Genomic DNA, 20,439 nt, shown 5'->3' with positions numbered 1-20,439 from the left:
CCAGAGCGAGACATCCGCATTGTGAGAGGCCTGGAGGACTGTGAGGTGTTTGAGAACAACTCAGCCACGTTTTCCTGCGAGATCTCCCACGCTGATGTGCAGGAGGTGGAGTGGTGGCTGGATCAGAGCCGGCTGTATCATAACGAATTGAATGAAATCAGTGTGGACGGAGGGAAAACACACGTCCTCACCCTCAGCAACCTCACCCTGCAGGACGGCGGCTGTGTTACCTTCAAGGCAGGGAAACACACGTCCTCAGCAACTTTGTCCATTAAGGGTACGCGACGTGCTGTGATAAGCCCATCTTTGAATCTAGATTTGAAGCTTTCGTGACTGCAAGGATTCATACTCTTAGTTTTTTTTTGGTAAAGCCACGTAGGTAAAAAAATAAAAATAATAGAAATAATAATCGAAATAAAATAATAAATCACGACGTTTCGGAGGCAACACAAGTCTCCGTCATCAGGTGGGACAGTCACAGCTAAATTTACTGTATCAAGTGAGGAAAAATCCAAGAGACAAGCTCTTAAATACAAGTTAAGGGGGGTGGGGGGGGGCTTAAAGAGAACAATGGTGCACATCGACTCGGGGTTGTGGCCGGTGTTAACTGATGATCAAAGTAAAAGAAGAGGTGTTAAATGCTGGGGATGTCAACACTCGGTAAAGTAGAATAGTATCTGTCAAATAAGATGGTACAAATATGTGTAGTTATTTTTTTTTTACATGGTTAATAACATCTTTCCAATGATTACTCAGTTTGTACCCATCATCACGGTTGAAGTTATGTCTGTGTTTGTATATCTAGATGGCTTCGTGTACAAACCTTTGATGGTAACCAGAAAGTTTGCAGAGCACTTAGGTCTCGGAAAAGACAATATCATGAGAGCCCACAGCGTTGTAGCAATGATCGGCAACGGCGGAAGACTCAACTTTGCCGTGTTTCAAATCTGACTTGTGCTCACGAATACGATCAGAGACATTACGTTTCGTTTCACCAATGTAATAATCACCACAGATGCAACTCAATTTATAGACTCCAGGGTATTGCAAGTCAGGAATGACATCTTTTACAGATGGGATTAGATCACGGATTTTATTTACGATTCAGAACAGTATGTAAAAAAAATCATGATATTGTCTTTTTTGAGACCAAGGTGCTCTGCAAACCTTCTGGCTACCATCAAAGGTTTGTACACGAAGCCATCCAGATATACAAGCACAGACAACTTCAACTGTGATGATGGGTACAAACTGAGTCATCATTGGAAAGATATTATTAACCATGTTAAAAAGATTTAACTACACATATTTGTACCATCTTATTTGACATGCACTATTCTACTTTACAGAGTGTTGACATCCCCAGCATTTAACAGTACTGCTTTCTTCTTTTATTTTGATTATCAGCTAACACCGGCCACAACCCCGAGTCGATGTGCACCAATTGTTCTCTTTTAGCCCCGCCCCCCACCATTCCATTCCCTGGCTACCACATTCAAATAAGCCCCCCCCCCCCCCCTCTTAACTTGTATTTAAGAGCTTGTCTCTTGGATTTTTCCTCACTTGATACAGTAAATTTAGCTGTGACGGTCCCACCTGATGATGGAGACTTGTGTTGCCTCCAAAACGTCGTGATTTATAATTTAAGTTCCATAAATAATTTATTATGTATTTTCATTTTATTATTTATTTCTATTTTTTGCCTACGTGACTTTACCGAAAAAAACCTAAGAGTACCCATCTTTGATGTTAATATCATAGAAGGTTCTCTGTATTTCATGACATCTTAATTTCTGGTTTGTTAAGTTGATCTTCGTAATAATTCATTATTGAATGTGCTCTAAAGTCCATCTTCTTTTGTTGTGGTGTGCACAGCGGTACCAGTGAAGTTTGTGAAGCGACTAGAGGATGTAGATTGTGTGGAAGATGGAGAAGCAGAATTTGTGTGTGAGGTGTCCCAGCCCAGTGCTCCGGTCACATGGCACAGGGGCGATAAGCAGCTGAGCCCTTCTCAGAAGTACGTAATGCACAGAGACGGAGCGGTCGCGAGTCTCGTTGTCACAAAGCTGCAGCGAGAAGACGCTGGGGCGTACACTTGTGATGCAGGAGATGAAGCCACGTCTGCTAATCTCTGTGTTCAAGGTGAGATGTGATAATCTTCACATGATTTTCCTCAAGCGACAGTCATGGTAACCTCTGTACAAGAGTTTATCTACCAAGAATAATAACCCGGAGTCAAATATTACTTTATACAATATTGGATGCTCTTTTTTTGCTACAGAGGCCCCGGTGCTGATCTCCGAGGCCCTTCGGGACCAGGAGGTTGAAGAGAGTGGAATTGCAACTCTCCGATGTCGCTTCTCAAAACCAGCAGCGAGGGTCACCTGGAGGAAGGAATCCTCAGTCCTGCACCCGAGTGACAAGTATGAGATGAAGCTGGAGGGTAACCTGGCCACTCTTGTTATCCACAATGTACAGCTGGAGGATGCTGGGAGCTATGAGTGCAAGACAGAGAATGATCAGACTTCTGCAGTGCTAAGAGTGAAAGGTTAGTTATCCCAATGAGTTTTTAATAATTAATGTCTACTATACTGTATGTAAAAACAAGTTTGCACGAGATTGGTAATTAATTACTAAATTGGTTTGAAATAATTTGAACATTATGAGACTTCCATTACACACTCATGGTTTGTTTTTGCTGCAGAAACCCCAGTGATGATCACTGAGGCCCTTCAGGATCAGGAGGTTGAAGAAAGTGGAACTGCGACTATCCGCTGCCGCTTCTCAAAGCCGGCAGCGAGAGTCACCTGGAGAAAGGACTCCTCAGTCCTGCACCCGAGTGACAAGTATGAGATGAAACTGGAGGGTAACCTGGCCACTCTTGTTATCCACAACGTTCAACCAGAGGATGCTGGGAGTTTCGATTGCGAGACGGAGAATGATCAAACTTCTGGAATATTGGCAATAAAAGGTTATTGTCACAAAACACATATGTAAAGGATAGATATATGCGGTGCGCGCAGTTAAGTGGGTGCAACTGAGGACAAACAAGTGTGATCGTTACAACGTGAGGTTTGCACCAACAAACTGACAGTAATTAATAGGAGAAGCAGTTGCAAACGAGGTCGAACAGGTGGGAAGGTTGAGGCCGGAGGTTGTCGTCAGGGTGATGGGAGATGGGGGGTGATGATAAGGGATTAATAAGGACACCAGGCACCGGGCAGGCGGTGGCTTAAGGGGAAGTGCGTGAGGACTCGGGATGAGCAGGGGGATATAAGCGGTAGTGTGCATGAGTGGATGGAGTTGCCTGGGAACCAAGAATGAAGACATCTCCCCACGGCCGCTCAAGCTGTCAATGAAGCCTCAACCCTCACACCGTCGCCGGGCAGGTGTTGGCTGAACCCCCCACACGGGACAGACGGTTGAGTGGGTATGAGGCAATGTACGTGAGGGCAACGGTGGAGATGCAGAGTTCTAGGAGTTGCTGTGTGCAGAGTCGCTGAGTGCAGAGTTGCTGAGTGCAGGATAGGTGAGGTGCAGAAAAGATGAGAGCGGAGAGAAGTCAACTCTATGTGACAGCAAAGATAGGTATAGGAGTGCCTACAACTGGCGCGTGAACAGGAGTAATAAATATTATTTGGGTCTTTCGGTGAAGTCACGTAGATAGGTTCAAAAAATATAACATACAAAAAAGTACGATGTTTCGATCGCAACGCAAGCGGTTGTCATAAAATGATGACGTTTCGATCGCAAAAAATTATGACGACTGCTTGCGTTGCAATCGAAATGTCGCAGGGTTTTTTAGTTATTTTTGTTATTTTCTTTGAACCAAGAAACGTGACTTTACCGAAAGACCCAAAGAATATGAATTCCTGCAGTCACGAAAGCTTTAAGTCCAGGAATAATAAAGTGTAAGCAGGTGACGTGTTACCACGTGTCAGTGTGAGTAATTTTTAAAGACACTACACATGCAAAAAATATTTGCAATTAAGTAACTAGATTCTTCCAGTAAAACAATGGTGGGATAAAATCTACTGCCTTCTTATTTCACAGATAAACCAGTGATGTTCACCAAGGGCCTGCAGGATCTAACAGAAGAGGAACTCGGAGACGCTGTGTTCGTGTGCGAGGTGTCCAAAGAAGGGTCCCCAGTAACGTGGCTGAAACATGGTGGGGTGCTTTACCCTGGGGCAAAGTGTGAGATGAGTCAGGATGGAAGAGCGGCCAGACTCGTGCTGCATCACTTGGGCCTGCACGACGCTGGGCAGTACTCCTGTAACACTGGCCATGATGTCACCACCGCCAGGCTCAATGTCACAGGTGATTAGTACATTTTAAAAGTACATTCACGAGAATTTAAACGTTTTTTTCAGTATATGTGAACACTTAACCTTTATAAATGATTAGATAAGAGAACCAGAATTGATATAAATATCCTTCTTTCCAGAGCGAAACATCCACATTGTGAGAGGCCTGGAGGACTGTGAGGTGTTTGAGAACAACTCGGCCACGTTCTCCTGCGAGATCTCCCACGCTGATGTGCAGGAGGTGGAGTGGTGGCTGGATCAGAGCCGGCTCTATCATAACGAATTGAATGAAATCAGTGTGGACGGAGGGAAAACACACGTCCTCACCCTCAACAACCTCACCCTGCAGGACGGCGGCTGTGTTACCTTCAAGGCAGGGAAACAGACGTCCTCAGCGAACTTGTCTATTAAGGGTACGCTACGTACTGTAATAAGCCCATCTTTGGTGTTAATACCATAAAAGGTTCTCTGTGTATTTCATGATATCTAAATATCTGTTTTGTGAAGTTGATCTTCGTATTAATTAATATTGAACGTGCTCTAAAGTCCAACTCCATCTTCTTGCGTTGTGGTGTGCACAGCGGTACCAGTGAAGTTTGTGAAGCGACTAGAGGATGTAGATTGTGTGGAGGATGGAGAAGCAGAATTTGTGTGTGAGGTGTCCGAGCCGAGCGCTCCGGTCACATGGCACAGGGGCGATAAACAGCTGAGCCCTTCTCAGAAGTACGTGATGCACAGACACGGAGCGGTCGCGAGTCTCGTTGTCACAAAACTGCAACCAGAAGACGCAGGGGCGTACACTTGTGATGCAGGAGATGATGCCACCTCTGCCAGACTCCGTGTTCAAGGTGAGATGTGTTGGTTCTCCACAACCAAAGATAATAGTGATCTTGGTACATGGACATTCTGCCAAGTTCCACAGTTTACCAATCATAAACTGGCCTCATATTTTGCTTGCAGAGGCCCTGGTGCTTATTTATGAGGCACTTCAGGACCACGAGGTTGAAGAGTGTGGGACTGCAACTCTCCGTTGCCGCTTCTCAAAGCCAGCAGCGAGAGTCACCTGGAGGAAGGACTCCTCAGTCCTGCATCCAAGTGCCAAGTATGAGATGAAGCTAGAGGAGGACGTGGCCACTCTTGTAATCCGTAATGTGCAGCTGGAGGATGCTGGGAGCTATGAGTGTGAGACGGAGAATGATCGGACGTCCTCAACCCTTCGAGTTAAAGGTGTGCCAATGTGTTTTTTAATGCATAAAAAATGCGTGTGTAAAAGGAGGTCATGGTGTTGGATTGGCAATTGTTAAATCTATTTTCTGTAATTACTTTTCTTTTTTAAGTTCGATCAAACTCTGTTTCGTATATTATACAAAAATAAATTGGTTTATTTATACGACAGAAACCCCAGTGATGATTCTGGAGGCCCTTCAGAACCAGGAGGCTGAAGAGAGTGGAATTGCGACTCTCCAATGCCGCTTCTCAAAACCAGCAGTGAGAGTCACCTGGAGGAAGGACTCCTCAGTCCTGCACCCGAGTGACAAGTATGAGATGAAACTTGAGGGAAACGTAGCCATTCTTGTTATCCATAACGTTCAATCAGAGGATGCTGGGAGCTACGAATGTGAGACGGAGAATGATCGGACTTCTGCAATGCTGGAAATAAAAGGTGTTTTTCTCATGAAACATTTAAACATTCTTCCGATTAAATAATTGCTCCTTCACGCTGTGAAACAATGGTGGGAGATAATTATATTGTCTTCTTATTTCACAGAGAAGCCAGTGGTGTTCACCAAGGGCCTGCAAGATCTGACAGAAGAGGAACTCGGAGACGCTGTGTTTGTGTGCGAGGTGTCCAAAGAAGGGGCCCAAGTAACGTGGCTGAAAAATGGTGGGGTGCTTTACCCTGGGGCAAAGTGTGAGATGAGTCAGGATGGAAGAGCGGCCAGACTGGTCCTGCATCACTTGGGCCTGCACGACGCTGAGCAGTACTCCTGTGACACTGGCCACGATGTCACCACTGCCAGGCTGATTGTCACAGGTGATTAGTACATTTTAAAAGTACATTCACGTAAATTTTAAAGGTTTTTTTCTAGTGTTGTTGAAGGTTTTTTTACATTTAAAATTAATTGTTTTTATTTAGAACTCATGTAAATATGAGAGAACCAGAATTGATTTAAATATCCGTCTTTCCAGAGCGAGACATTCGTGTTGTGAGAGGCCTGGAGGACTGTGAGGTGTTTGAGAACAACTCGGCTACGTTCTCCTGCGAGATCTCCCACGCTGATGTGCAGGAGGTGGAGTGGTGGCTGGATCAGAGCCGGCTCTATCATAACGAATTGAATGAAATCAGTGTGGACGGAGGGAAAACACACGTCCTCACCCTCAACAACCTCACCCTGCAGGACGGTGGCTGTGTTACCTTCAAGGCAGGGAAACAGACGTCCTCAGCAACTTTGTCCATTAAGGGTAGGTCATTCAAATTGTTTTCAATGGATGTCACCACTTGAAATAATGAATAACTAGCCGAGTATTTAATGTCAATTTAAATTGGATTGAAAGGTTCAAAAGCAGAGAGCAAATTGTCCGAAACAATAAAATATGTGTTGAGGAAGGGGTCCATGTAAACATCAGCGGAGATTTAAAACTGGAGATTGAATAGGTAGAACTCTGTAAAAACGATTGGGAAAAGAATGAGAAGAGAAATCAGAGAAAAAGACAAGCATGGCTGAAGACATCACAGCGAGCAATGGGAGCATGAAAGCAGCAAAAAGACACATTTATATTTACGCAATCTAACCCAGAAACCTTTATTATGGATAATATTGGTCGCGAAAGCCTACGTTTTAAACCAGAAAAAAAGGCAGTTCACAAATATTAGCCCTGGGGGAGAAAGTTGTAACCGTAACTTATGATATAGAAACAATCCTAAAATGAGTGGAGGCTGAGCCGAACTAGGGGATGCCCAGGACTGATTCAGATAATCGTCGCTGGTGTTAGCCATGAACAGGACTTGAATTCAGTTCGCCGGGTTCGTAGCTCAGCGCAGCGTGCTGCGAACCGATACCCACTCACGGGATCAGAAGGATTGGTCAACGCCACATGTTGGTGGTGATTGCACCATCGCATCATAATCCTCTGATGGAATTACTTCAGTCCGCTTCTAACATGGACTTGGGCTGTATTTATGATGTCGACTTATGCTGCACTCATTCAGTGGGGTGGAATGGCAGCTTCCATTTCCTGCAGGAAGAATGTTAGTCAAAATCTGCACTATACAATTTCATGCCATTGATATTCAACACCTTTTCTCCTGTGCTTCTATCTCCATGTGTAACCATCTGCAAAGGATTGCCTGTAAGGTTTGTGAAGACTTTGGAGGATGTACATTGCATGGAAAATGGAGAAGCACAATTTGTCTGCGAAGTTTCCCAGCCCAGTGCCTCAGTCACATGGCGTAAAGGTGATCGACACCTGAGTCCTTCTCAGAAGTATGTGACGCACAGAGACGGAGCGATTGTAATACTCGTGATCACAAAGCTGCGGCCAGAGGACGCGGGGACGTACATTTGTGATGCAGGAAATGAGGCCACCTCTGCCAAACTCCACGTTCAAGGTGAACCGTGATCATTAAAACTTGGTTCTCCCCAGTCTATGTCATGCCAGATTATTACAAGAATACTATTTACTCTTTGGTTCTTTTGGTAAAGTCACGTAGAAATTAAATACAATGATAATAGAATACGACGTTTCGATTGGAACACAAGCAACCATCATCAGGTACAAATGAATGAGAAAACAAACATAGTAAACTTGGAAATATAATGCAATACAGCACAGAGAGTCGGCCAACACAACAGTTGGATTGCACTCTCATGGTGATAATCTCTCATTAACACTGCTGTTGTGCGCATATGCGGGGGTGATACTCTTATGCGGCAACGGAAGCTTATTTCATGCTAATCTCTCTCCCTAATCTCTCTGTCCCTAATCTCCCCCATTAACACAACTGACGTGCTTGCGTCCGGGGATGGAAGTCCTTTCCAGCTCAGACCCTGCTTGCTCGCCCATCGCCACATATTTTTGTAACAGCTCTTTCGCTGGTTCAGCAGTTCCATTGATGGATTATTTTTCCGCCTGAGGACGACCGCTTGTGTTGTCATCGAAACGTCGTGATCGATTATTATTTTTTCTACCTACGTGACTTGACGAAAGCTTCAAATCAAGATAGTAAGAATACTAGTTTTAAGATACTGTATATCTATGCACAATATGAGTACGCAGATGAATCTAACAATAGTTTTCCCGAAATAATGTGGCCTCGTGTATCTTTCTTACAGAGGCCCCGGTGCTGATCTCCGAGGCCCTTCAGGACCAGGAGGTTGAACAGAGTGGAACTGCGACTCTCCGCTGCCGCTTCTCAAAGCCAGCAGTGAGAGTCACCTGGAGGAAGGACTCCTCAGTTCTGCTACCGAGTGCCAAGTATGAGATGAAGCAGGAGGGAAATGTTGCCACACTCATCATCCACAACGTTCAACCAGAGGATGCTGGGAGCTATGAGTGTGAGACGGAGGATGGCCGCACCTTTGCTACGCTTACTCTTACAGGTATGGCTAAATTGATCATTATATTTATACTTCTGTAAAGTGTTACATTAAGGTAAAATGTTATGTTTTTGAAGGGTTTTTTTCCATGATGCTCATTATGTACAACCAAATGTAACCACTGAATACCTCTGTATGTTATGTTTAATAGAGAAGCCAGTGGTGTTCACCAAGGGCTTGCGGGATTTGACAGAAGAGGAACTCGGAGATGCTGTGTTTGTGTGCGAGGTGTCCAAAGAAGGGGCCCCAGTAACGTGGTTAAAAAATGGCGGGGTGCTTTACCCTGGAGCAAAGTGTGAGATGAGTCAGGATGGAAGAGCGGCCAGACTGGTCCTGCATCACCTGGGCCTGCGCGACGCTGGGCAGTACTCCTGTGACACCGGCCACGATGTCACCACCGCTAGGCTCAATGTCACAGGTGATCTGTGTATTATTTTACGAGCACTGTACACATTTATAATGTCAATATTTAGGCTAATGTAGGCATACGTTATGTGCAGGCATGTTTAAATCATCTGTTTTTAATGTATGTTCAGAACCCATCATCTCCATCACGAGGGGTCTGGAGGACTGTGAGGTGTTTGAGCAGGGCTCGGCCATATTCACGTGTGAGATCTCCCACGCTAATGTGAAGGAAGCCAAGTGGTCGTTGGCGGACACACCGCTACAGAACAACGAGCTCAATGAAATCAGTGTCACAAATGGCAAGACCCACGTGCTGACAATAAACCACCTAACGGTGGAGGAGAGTGGCACTGTCAGCTTCAGTGCAAGGAATGCCACGTCCTCTGCTCATCTTATTGTCAAACGTAAGGATACTATGATTGGATAAATGAATTTAGTACCATTTGGCATAAAACATTCCTAAATATGTGGATATTTTGATTTATATATAATTGCATCTCCACAGGGCGTCCAGTCCACATCACTCAGCCACTGCAGAACACTGAGGCTTATGCATCTGGAGAGGTGACCTTCCTGTGTGAGCTATCTGGACCATCTGAGGTCACATGGAGGAAGGCTGGGCGAGTAATGGAGGCCAGCGATCGGGTCCATATGTGGCAGGAGGCCAACACGGCAAGACTCACAATCCTTGGTGTGACCCTGGAGGACAGAGGGGAATATTCGTGTGACATTGGGAGTGAAAGCTCCACTGCCGAGCTCGGCGTACAAGGTTTGTCAATTATTTTATATCACTCATGCAGAAAATTTAAGTGTTCATCACTTTGTTTTTGTAACCATTCACTTATTTTCCTTTTATTCGCCAGAGCTACCGGTCATCATGCTGGAGCCACTACAGGGTGCGGAGCCTCAACAAGGTTAGGTGCTCCTCCACCACCGGCCGTGCCGTAACGAGCAACAATCGCAGTACTGCTCATTGTTTTGTACCAAATGCCTCGCCAACATAAAATGAAAACATGTTTATAATGTTGGTTTCCATATGCCTTTCAGAGCCATGTAATATTGTACGGGGCCTAGGAGACTGCGTCGCTTACGAGGGCGGTTCGGCTACATTCACCTGTGAGATCTCCGTTGCCGACGTACGGGAATCCGCGTGGTTTCTGGGTGACACGCCACTCCGGAATAACGATCTCAATGAGATTAGCGTGGTGAACGGAAGGACGCACGTGCTGGCCATGAAGCATCTCACGCCACAAGACAGCGGCACGATCAGGTTCAGTGCCCTGAACGCATCCTCGTCTGGCCAATTGAGGGTGAAAGGTGAGGCAGTTTTTTACTCGTGTAGATATCTCTGTCAATAAAAAAACACATTTGCTTTTTCAAATGTTATCAAATATTACTTACTCAGAACAGTTTAATTTTGTTTTAAATTACATATATTACAAATGTTACATATATTACAAATGTTACATATATTACAAATGTAGGTTATTTCTGTTGCCACCTGCATAGTCACACCCATTGTCTGCTATGTAGCTAAAGTTAGACACAGTTTTCATACTCCTTTGCAACATCATAATTTGTTTTTATTATAAAAGGAGTGCAACAATTAGACCTTGTTTGGGTGTAAAAACTAGTATTCTTAATCATTTTAACTCTATCCCACTGGGCCTAGTACGAGGCACGAGCATTTGGCCTGACCACACGCTACCGCTGCTCCATTCTACCTGGTTGCACGACAACCACTCCCTGTCTCACAAAGTTGTCTCTGTCCTTGTTGTACTTCCGCGTTCGTACTCTGTCTTGTCTGTACTGTTTATTGTCTCATTGTCTGTACTGTCTATAGTCCCCTTGTCTGTACTGTCAATAGTCTCCTTGTCTGTGTAGTGGGTTCAACTGTGTCGCAGACGTACTTGGAGGCAACACATTTATTCAATCCAACACATGGGTTAACTTTCCCCTTAACAGAATGACAACCTATGGTGGTGACCACCAGGCTAACTACACTAGTTACAACGTAACGCTACTACGGACCGGGACCAACAGCTTTGGTCCGGGTTCACGTGTTGGAGACTCGTTGAACGGAGAACGTAGATTAAGGTTTCTTCCAGGATAACAACAACCCCGGTCCCTTTCGGGACCCGGCCTATATTCTTTTGGGCGTGCGCCCCTCTGTAGACTTAACTGGTCACGTGTCCTCACGGGTCAACCAGAGTCCCATGGCCTCACATAACCTCATCCTTCGGCCGGCACTCACATGCATTGTCCTGTAGGGCTGGCGCTGTATGCAAAGCGTGGTGCCATCTGGCGCTATCATATTCAGCGCTCACCGGGCCCCTCTAGGGCTGGTACTACACCCACACCCTTGTGGTATCCGTGATGTTGTTACATTGCACACCGTGCCCCTCTAGGGCCGGCACTGCACCCAGCACAGTGACAGCCGTCCCGGCTGTCAACTCCCCTTCAACAAAACAACAACAAAACCCCTAAGTGTGCCTCAACAAATAAATACCCCATCCCATAAATACAATATATACAATATATACAGTGACGAATGGGAGAAGGGAACAGAACCAACAGTACACAACGGAAGAGGGAAGGGAAGAGAGATAGAGATAAGTAGAGAGAGAAAAAACAACACGCAGTAACACTCGAAACCTCGATACCCCCTCCATCACCGGCATCTCCCACCCTCACCGTGGAACAACACCCACAAGCACAATAAAGGCCAGGTTCAACCAATGACCAATACGATATGCCGAGTGCGACAACCAACTGACGGTGTGTGTGTGTATGGGGATCACGAAAACTGAAGAGTCTTTGATCGAGTCCTCGTGGCCGGGCCCCCAGGTGAGGTGGGCGTACTCTCCCTGGGGGTGCCAGGGGAAATTTGAAAATGTCCCGTCGAACCCAGCTCCTCACGAAAAGCAGTCGGCCGGACAGACGAGCCCTCCGCTCCCGAAGTTTGCGGAGGCGGCGCAGGCGGCAGCTCGGGGGACGTTAAACGCGCGGAACCTGAGGACGGGATCACATCACACACCTAAGGACCAACCTCAGTGGGTACACACCTCAGCTCGCCCGACACACCCGACACTTGGCCCCTGTGTGGAGATGGATGTACGAACCAGCTCCGTCGACCCCAACGAATTTGAACACACTGGGGCCAAACGACCCGAATAACATCAACAGGCCCCCTCCAGTGTTTTAAACAATTTGGGTGATGTACCCACCAGTACCTGGGGACAGTGCAACTAGGCCTTGCCACCTGGGGCCCACTCATGTCCGGAAAGATGGAGACCCCTCAGCCGCTCATTTGCCAATTGGCCCGACTTGGAATTTTCCCTGGAAGCCTCGCGCACTTCCGAAAGCTTTTGAAGGATAAGGCGCATGGAATTTGGAATTTTAGATTTAGCCTTGCTTGGCTCGGCTAATTGGACATCAATGGGGTGGGAGGGTTGTGTTCTCTCCCGTACATTAAAAAAATTGGCGAGTAGCCGGTGGATGCGTGAGGGACCATTCTGTAGGCAGCCAGGAACTTGGGAACATGCAAGTCCCAGTCAAGCTGGGACTCGCTGACCTGATGACTCAACATGGACGTCAGAGTCCTGTGCAACCGCTCCACCATTCCGTCCGTCTGGGGGTGGTAGGGCGACGTACGTACTTTCTTTGTTACAAACAAATCACACACCTCCCGCAGCAATTTAGAAGAAAAATGTTTATCCTGATCGGTCAGAAGACGCTCAGGGGCCCCCTTGTCCATCACATAGCCATCGAGGAATGCCTCAGTGATGGTCGCTGCTGACTGGTTGGGAAGCGGCCAGGCCATTGGCCACCGTGACAAATATTCGACGCTCACCAGTAAATACTTATTCACGCGAGGGGTGGTAGGAAATGGACCAAGGACATCAAGAGCAACCACCTCATTTATGCGGGAAACTTGAATGGATTGCAACGGTGGATAACAGGGTTTAGACGGGGGTTTCCGCTGAGCACACTAGGAAGATTCCTTCTGCAGTCGCCTCCTGGTCAAGTGGCTTTCGCAATCGTAAAAGGAACCAACATTTGCGTGCCAGGAGGAATTATTACGGTCCTACTTCCAAGCACTTGTACAGTAGCATTGACCTTGCACAATCGAGTGGGAGAAGGAAAAAAAGCCATGCGACGGCCCAATGGTAACTCGAGGCAACCCTGATCAATACAAATTTTGAGTGGCATCTTCCTAAGGAAGTCAGTCCCAAGCAAGCAAGGAACAGCAAGGGACGTTGATACAAGAACTGGTCCCGTCAATTTGATATCTCCAATAGACACCTCTGCTATTATCTTCCCAATGATGCCCAATGAGCCGCCGTTTGTGGCAAAGCACGGAACCCCGACGGAACATAGGGTACGACATTTAGGGGGCAGAATGTAAAACATCAACTCATAAGTGATAGTCGCAGACACACCGGTATCGATGAGCATTCTGATTTCAACCCCCTCTATCATTCCGATAACAGTGGATGATCCCGCGGCCGCGGCAACCACTCTATGGGCCAACTCCGACCACTAACCCGGTCAGAGTGGCCAGTCAGCCCAAGCAAAAATCTGAACCCTCAGGCCCCGAAACACGACGGGAACGAAAATCATCCGAACGCAATGAGTGAGGTAGATTCAGGGGCCAAGTGTGTGGTGTGCCACAACTCGCCTTGGGGTATAGTGGAGTGTATTCACATGGACATTTTTTGCTTTTCTCCTGTGTCACTTTATTACTTTGCATCCCGTACGGATGCTCCTCACACTAACACAACGTACCCTTGCTCCGAACTCCCTCTCTCTATACTCTACTAGCCTGTGATTAAAAACTCCACTAGCCTGTCACTTAATACTCCGCTAGCCTGTCACTCTTCTCTCACACCTCCACCCTGGTCCTTGCCCCCAGCGGGGGATCAGCCAACACAGCTGGGGAGGACGAGGTGTGGAGGGCAAGGTCCCAGGCTTCTTCTCTCCGGCTCTTGTCCTCTTCGTTGCTTCAACTCCAACCAACAACCCCGTGTTGCTCCGCACACACCCTTATATCCCCCTCCTCATTAAGGGTCCTCAGTTACCCCCATTAAGCTGGCGCCTCAGCGGCGCCTCCTGCACGTGCTCTCTATCTCTCTTATCATCTCCAACTCCCGCCTCTCCAGCGTCTACTTCGTTTTCCCACGCTCACACCTGCCTGTCCCCAAATGCACCCGCTAAATTACTGCTTCTCCCCCTAATTGCTGGCACCTCTCTGGCGGCAGTGTATACTGAACTGTTTGTCTTGTGTAAACAGGACTATATGTCTTGTGTATACAGTACTCTTTGTCTTGTGTGTAGAGGACTATACATCTTGTGTATACTGCACTGTTTGTCTTGTGTAAACAGGACTATACATCTTGTGTATACTGGACTATTTGTCTTGTGTATACAGGACTAAAATGTGAAGAAATAGATTTTCAGGCAGTTCATGTGCAAGATGGTGAGGTTTGAATGTGTATGTACAGTGAGGGAAAAAAGTATTTGATCCCCTGCTGATTTTGTACGTTTGCCCACTGACAAAGAAATGATCAGTCTATAATTTTAATTGTAGGTTTATTTGAACAGTGAGAGACAGAATAACACCAAAAAAATCCAGAAAAACGCATGTCAAAATGTTATAAATTGATTTGCATTTTAATGAGGGAAATAAGTATTTGACCCCTCTGCAAACATGACTTAGTACTTGGTGGCAAAACCCTTGTTTACAATCACAGAGGTCAGACGTTTCTTGTAGTTGGCCACCAGGTTTGCACACATCTCAGGAGGGATTTTGTCCCACTCCTCTTTGCAGATCTTCTCCAAATCATTAAGGTTTCGAGGCTGACGTTTGGCAACTCGAACCTTCAGCTCCCTCCACGGATTTTCTATGGGATTAAGGTCTGGAGACTGGCTAGGCCACTCCAGGACCTTAATGTGCGTCTTCTTGAGCCACTCCTTTGTTGCCTTGGCCGTGTGTTTTGGGTTATTGTCATGCTGGAATACCCATCCATGACCCATTTTCAATGCCCTGGCTGAGGGAAGGAGGTTCTCACCCAAGATTTGATGGTACATGGCCCCGTCCATCGTCCATTTGATGCGGTGAAGTTGCCCTGTCCCCTTAGCAGAAAAACACCCCCAAAGCATAATGTTTCCACCTCCATGTTTGACGTTGGGGATGGTGTTCTTGGGGTCATAGGCAGCATTCCTCCTCCTCCAAACACGGCGAGTTGAGTTTATGCCAAAGAGCACTTTCACCCAGTTGCCCTCTGAATCATTCAGATGTTCATTGGCAAACTTCAGACGGGCATGTATATGTGCTTTCTTGAGCAGGGGGACCTTGCGGGTGCTGCAGGATTTCAGTCCTTCATGGCGTAGTGTGTTGCCAACGGTTTTCTTGGTGACTATGGTCCCAGCTGCTTTGAGATCATTGACAAGATCCTCCCGTGTAGTTCTGGGCTGACTCCTCACCGTTATCATGATCACTGAAACTCCACGAGGTGAGATCTTGCATGGAGCCCCAGACCGAGGGAGATTGACAGTTCTTTTGTGTTTCTTCCATTTGCGAATAATCGCACCAACTGTTGTCACCTTCTCACCAAGCTGCTTGGCGATGGTCTTGTAGCCCATTCCAGCCTTGTGTAGGTCTACAATCTTGTCCCTGACATCCTTGGAGAGCTATTTGGTCTTGGCCATGGTGGAAAGTTTGGAATCTGATTGATTGATTTCTTCTGTGAACAGGTGTCTTTTATACAGGTAACAAGCTGAGATGAGGAGCACTCCCTTTAAGAGTGTGCTCCTAATCTCAGCTCGTTACCTGTATAAAAGACACCTGGGAGCCAGAAATCTTTCTGATTGAGAGGGAGTCAAATACTTATTTCCCGCATTAAAATGCAAATCAATTTATAACATTTTTGACATGCGTTTTTCTGGATGTTGTTGTTGTTATTCTGTCTCTCACTGTTCAAATAAACCTACCATTACAACTATAGACTGATCATTTATTTGTCAGTGGGCAAACGTACAAAATCAGCAGGGGATCAAATACTTTTTTCCCTCACTGTATGTTATAGGGCATTAATATAAATGCTTTTTTGAAACCTCCTTTTCATGTCATCCATTAAGAGCGTCCCGCCCACATCACTCAGCCACTGCAAGACGTTGAGGTTCATGAGTCTGGGGAGGTGACCTTCCTCTGTGAGCTCTCTGGACCATCTGAGGTCACATGGAGGAAGGCTGGGCGAGTGATGGAGGCCAGCGATCGGGTCCATATGTGGCAGGAGGCCAACACGACAAGACTCACAATCGTTGGCGTGACCATGGAGGACAAAGGGGAATATTGCTGTGACATTGGGAGTGACAGTTCCACCGCCAAGCTCAATGTACAAGGTTTGTGAATTATAATCAGTATCTTCAAATAAATTAAACATTACACGCGTACATTGTATCACAAATACTGAAATCTTGTTCATATCCAACAGAGATGCCAGTCCAAATCTTGGTACATCTACAGAACGTTGAAGCTGTGGAAGACAGCTCTGCAACTCTGTCCTGCCGCCTCTCCAAATCCAGAGTGGATGTGGAGTGGAGGAAGGACTCCCAGCCCATTCAGCCAGATGATAAATTTGAAGTGCACCAGAAGGACTTCACTGCAAGTTTGACCGTTCACAAACTGGAGCTGGAGGATGCGGGAAGCTACAGATGCCTGGCCGGGGATCAGCAGAGCACGGCTTCACTCATTGTGTGGGGTGGGTTCAGCTCTATCTTTATTGTCAATATTAAGTATGTTTCTGTATGAAAATAAAAATAAAACGGTTTACATTTTGTCATTTTCCATAATGGGATTTTTTATGGGTTAGATTGTATAAATATAAATGTGTCGTTAAACCTGCCACCACCCGACACAGCCAATTAGTAAGGTTTGTCCCGTATACAAAGCATGCCAAGTTCAGCACACCGGTGTGTTGTAGAGTAAACCCACAACATTTATAATTCGAGTACAACGTTTTGCTGGTAATTACAACCAGCCTCATCAGGCGACAGCCAGGATTGTGAAGAAATCCTCCTCTTTCAATCTTACGGGACCAGTTCTTAATTATAATTAACAATCAGGTGCGAAGACCAGAGGGGTGGGGGGTTAATGTAGTCATAAATTACAATGAATATCTTCTATTGGTTGGGTGATTCACAGTGAATCAGCATACATTGTGCATGCACATTGTGTATGTAGATTATGTATATCCGGCCGTTTTTGGGTACCAAAATTGTAATACCTGTTATTGGCTGCTCACAGTTAATCACTATCGACGTATGGTGACCTGTATGTTCACAGAAAAGCCAGTGGTGTTCACCAAGGGCCTGCAGAATCTGACAGAAGAGGAACTCGGAGACGCTGTGTTTGTGTGCGAGGTGTCCAAAGAAGGGGCCCCAGTAACATGGCTGAAACATGGTGGGGTGCTTTTCCCTGGAGCAAAGTGTGAGATGAGTCAGGATGGAAGAGCGGCCAGACTAGTCCTGCATCACTTGGACCTGCACGACGCTGGGGAGTACTCCTGTGACACTGGCCATGATGTCACTACCTCCAGGCTGATTGTCACAGGTGATTTTAAGTTACAATACTGTCCTACCAAGCACATTCTAGATAAGATATTCTCTATTGAACTGTTGTTATTCATGTTTATAAATTATCTCGGGTATTAATTTATCCTGCGTAATAATCATGAAAGAAATCTACTTTCAGAACCCATCATCTCCATCACGAGGAGCCTGAAGGACTGTGAGGTGTATGAGCAGGGCTCGGCCATATTCACTTGTGAAATCTCCCACGCTAATGTGAAGGAAGCCAATTGGTCGTTGGCGGACACACCGCTACAGAACAACGAGCTCAATGAAATCAGTGTCACCAATGGCAGGGCTCACGTTCTGACGATTAACAACCTCACGGTGGAGGAGAGTGGCACTGTCAGCTTCAGTGCAAGGAATGCAACTTCCTCTGCTCATCTCACTGTCAAACGTAAGGATTCATTTATGATTTGGATAGCTACTTTGTATTCATTTGGAACTATATATTTTTTTCGATTTAAAGCTTTCGTGACTGCAGGGATTCATCTTCTTGGTTATTTCGGTAAAGTCACGTAGAAGGGAAGTAATAAAATAATAAAAATAAAACATAATAAAATAATTCTCAAGACGTTTCGGCCACAACGCAAGCAGCCGTCTTCAGGTGGAGAACAGGTCTGTCAAGTAGACAGAGTCTGAATGGCACGCTCCACGCTTGGTGCGACTATTTATGCTGGGATGGAGGGGCGAAGAGCGTCTTGACAAAATAATTTGCATATCAAGAGGGATTTAGCATATTTATGGGAAATGCAGATATGCGATTAGTACTACTTGTGAAATGCGTAGGAGGTTTGGCGAGGGGTTTAAAGTCATTATGCCCATGCATTATGCAGGATTAGCAGTATCAAAGGGATGGAGTAAGGTTAGAATTAATAAAGGGAAGGAATGTTAATAATATGGCACCGCAGCAACTAATATGCTTATTGACTATACCTTGTCATATTACACTATGTTTTATTCTACCCACTCAACTGTATAGCACACTGATATATATTCACTATAAAATTACGATACTATATATTACCTTATACATTGTATTAAGCATTACACTTTAATACTATTTATTATTATATAATATGCTATACACTATACCATAAACCGTGGCGTGAAAGGTACTAAGAGGAAGCAACGAAATATGTCAATGGGAGAGTGGTGGTTGGAAGCTTGCAGCGGAGCAAAGAATCCATTCCCTGTGGAGAATACAAGATATATAGTCAATGTCAGTGAGTGGAACGCGGTCTGAAAGTCACCGTAAACGTGGACACAATCAGTTAAGATCCGAAATGGTTTATTACGTCCTTCCAATGATTGCTAAGCCGGAATCCATCTTCTCGGTTGAAATTGTCTCTGTGTTTGTATATGTGGATCGCCTCATGAACGAATCTCTCATGGTAGCCAGATGGCTTGCAGAGAACCTCTGTCTTGGAGAAGTCAATATCATGTGAACCCACTGAATTGTAACAGTGATCTGCCACGGCTGAGGTGTTTGTCCTACCGTGTTTCAAGTCTGCTTTATGTTCACGGATGCGGTCCGAGACATGTCGTTTGGTTTTTCCAATGTAACTGCTACCACAGAGGCAACTTAGTTTGTAGACGCCAGGGTACTGTATGTCTGGAACCACATCTTTTACAGATGGGACCAGATTACGGATTTTATGTACTGTGTTGAATCAGACCTGGATCTTGTGTTTAATCAGGATTTTGGAGATCTTTTTTGTGACCCCAGCAATGTAGGGTAAGGTGATGGTCTTGAGAGGCTCCTCAACAGGATCCTTCTTGATGGTTGGAGTGATGGCTTTGCGGATTGTGTAGTCGGAGTAACCATTAGCCTTAAGAGCTTGGCGTACGTGTTTGAGTTGCCTCTGTGGTAGCAGTTACATTGGAGAAACCAAACGACATGTCTCGGACCACATCCGTGAACAGGAAGCAGACTTGAAAAGCCGTAGGACAAACACCTCAGCCGTGGCAGATCACTGTTACAATTCAGTGGGTTCACATGATATTGACTTCTCCAAGACAGAGGTTCTCTGCAAGCCATCTGGCTACCATGAGAGATTCGTTCATGAGGCGATCCACATATACAAACACAGAGACAATTTCAACCGAGAAGATGGATTCCGGCTTAGCAATCATTGGAAGGACGTAATAAACCATTTCGGATCTTAACTGATTGTGTCCACGTTTACGGTGACTTTCAGACCGCGTTCCACTCACTGACATTGACTATATATCTTGTATTCTCCGCAGGGAATGGATTCTTTGCTCCGCTGCAAGCTTCCTACCACCACTCTCCCATTGACATATTTCGTTGCTTCCTCTTAGTACCTTTCACGCGACGGTCAATGGTATAGTGTATAGCATATTGTATAATAGTAAATAGTATTAAAGTGTAATGTTTAAGACAATGTATAAGGTAATATATAGTATCGTAATTGTATAGTGAATATACAGCAGTGTGGTATACAGTTGGGTGGGTAGAATAATACATAGTGTAA

At 45.7% G+C, this 20,439-nt stretch overlaps 1 protein-coding gene and 1 long non-coding RNA gene across 2 annotated transcripts in view; both read left to right on the top strand.

Moving 5' to 3' along the window:
- The window catches only part of LOC144721123 (obscurin-like), a 119,323-nt gene that overhangs the window by 42,340 nt on the left and 56,544 nt on the right, over window positions 1-20,439 (top strand). Inside the window, exons 55-72 of the mRNA XM_078598518.1 lie at window positions 5-277; window positions 1,876-2,142; window positions 2,282-2,548; window positions 2,705-2,971; window positions 4,054-4,320; window positions 4,448-4,720; window positions 4,889-5,155; window positions 5,268-5,534; window positions 5,704-5,970; window positions 6,076-6,342; window positions 6,498-6,770; window positions 7,651-7,917; window positions 8,642-8,908; window positions 9,057-9,323; window positions 9,442-9,714; window positions 9,816-10,079; window positions 17,658-17,774; window positions 18,066-18,338. Coding sequence (XP_078454644.1) covers window positions 5-277; window positions 1,876-2,142; window positions 2,282-2,548; window positions 2,705-2,971; window positions 4,054-4,320; window positions 4,448-4,720; window positions 4,889-5,155; window positions 5,268-5,534; window positions 5,704-5,970; window positions 6,076-6,342; window positions 6,498-6,770; window positions 7,651-7,917; window positions 8,642-8,908; window positions 9,057-9,323; window positions 9,442-9,714; window positions 9,816-10,079; window positions 17,658-17,774; window positions 18,066-18,338 — 4,683 coding nt within the window. The remainder of the gene's footprint in view (window positions 1-4; window positions 278-1,875; window positions 2,143-2,281; window positions 2,549-2,704; window positions 2,972-4,053; window positions 4,321-4,447; window positions 4,721-4,888; window positions 5,156-5,267; window positions 5,535-5,703; window positions 5,971-6,075; window positions 6,343-6,497; window positions 6,771-7,650; window positions 7,918-8,641; window positions 8,909-9,056; window positions 9,324-9,441; window positions 9,715-9,815; window positions 10,080-17,657; window positions 17,775-18,065; window positions 18,339-20,439) is intronic.
- On the top strand, window positions 10,370-17,073 carry LOC144720799 (uncharacterized). Its single transcript, XR_013585802.1, has 3 exons — window positions 10,370-10,627; window positions 16,451-16,714; window positions 16,807-17,073. It is a non-coding gene; the product is annotated as an uncharacterized LOC144720799 (long non-coding RNA).

Source organism: Lampetra planeri, chromosome 10 (assembly GCF_965212315.1).
Source record: "Lampetra planeri chromosome 10, kcLamPlan1.2.h2, whole genome shotgun sequence".
NCBI classification, from domain to species: domain Eukaryota; kingdom Metazoa; phylum Chordata; class Hyperoartia; order Petromyzontiformes; family Petromyzontidae; genus Lampetra; species Lampetra planeri.
Note: the sequence above shows the minus strand (reverse complement) of the source record. Positions and strands in the feature narration are given on the sequence as shown.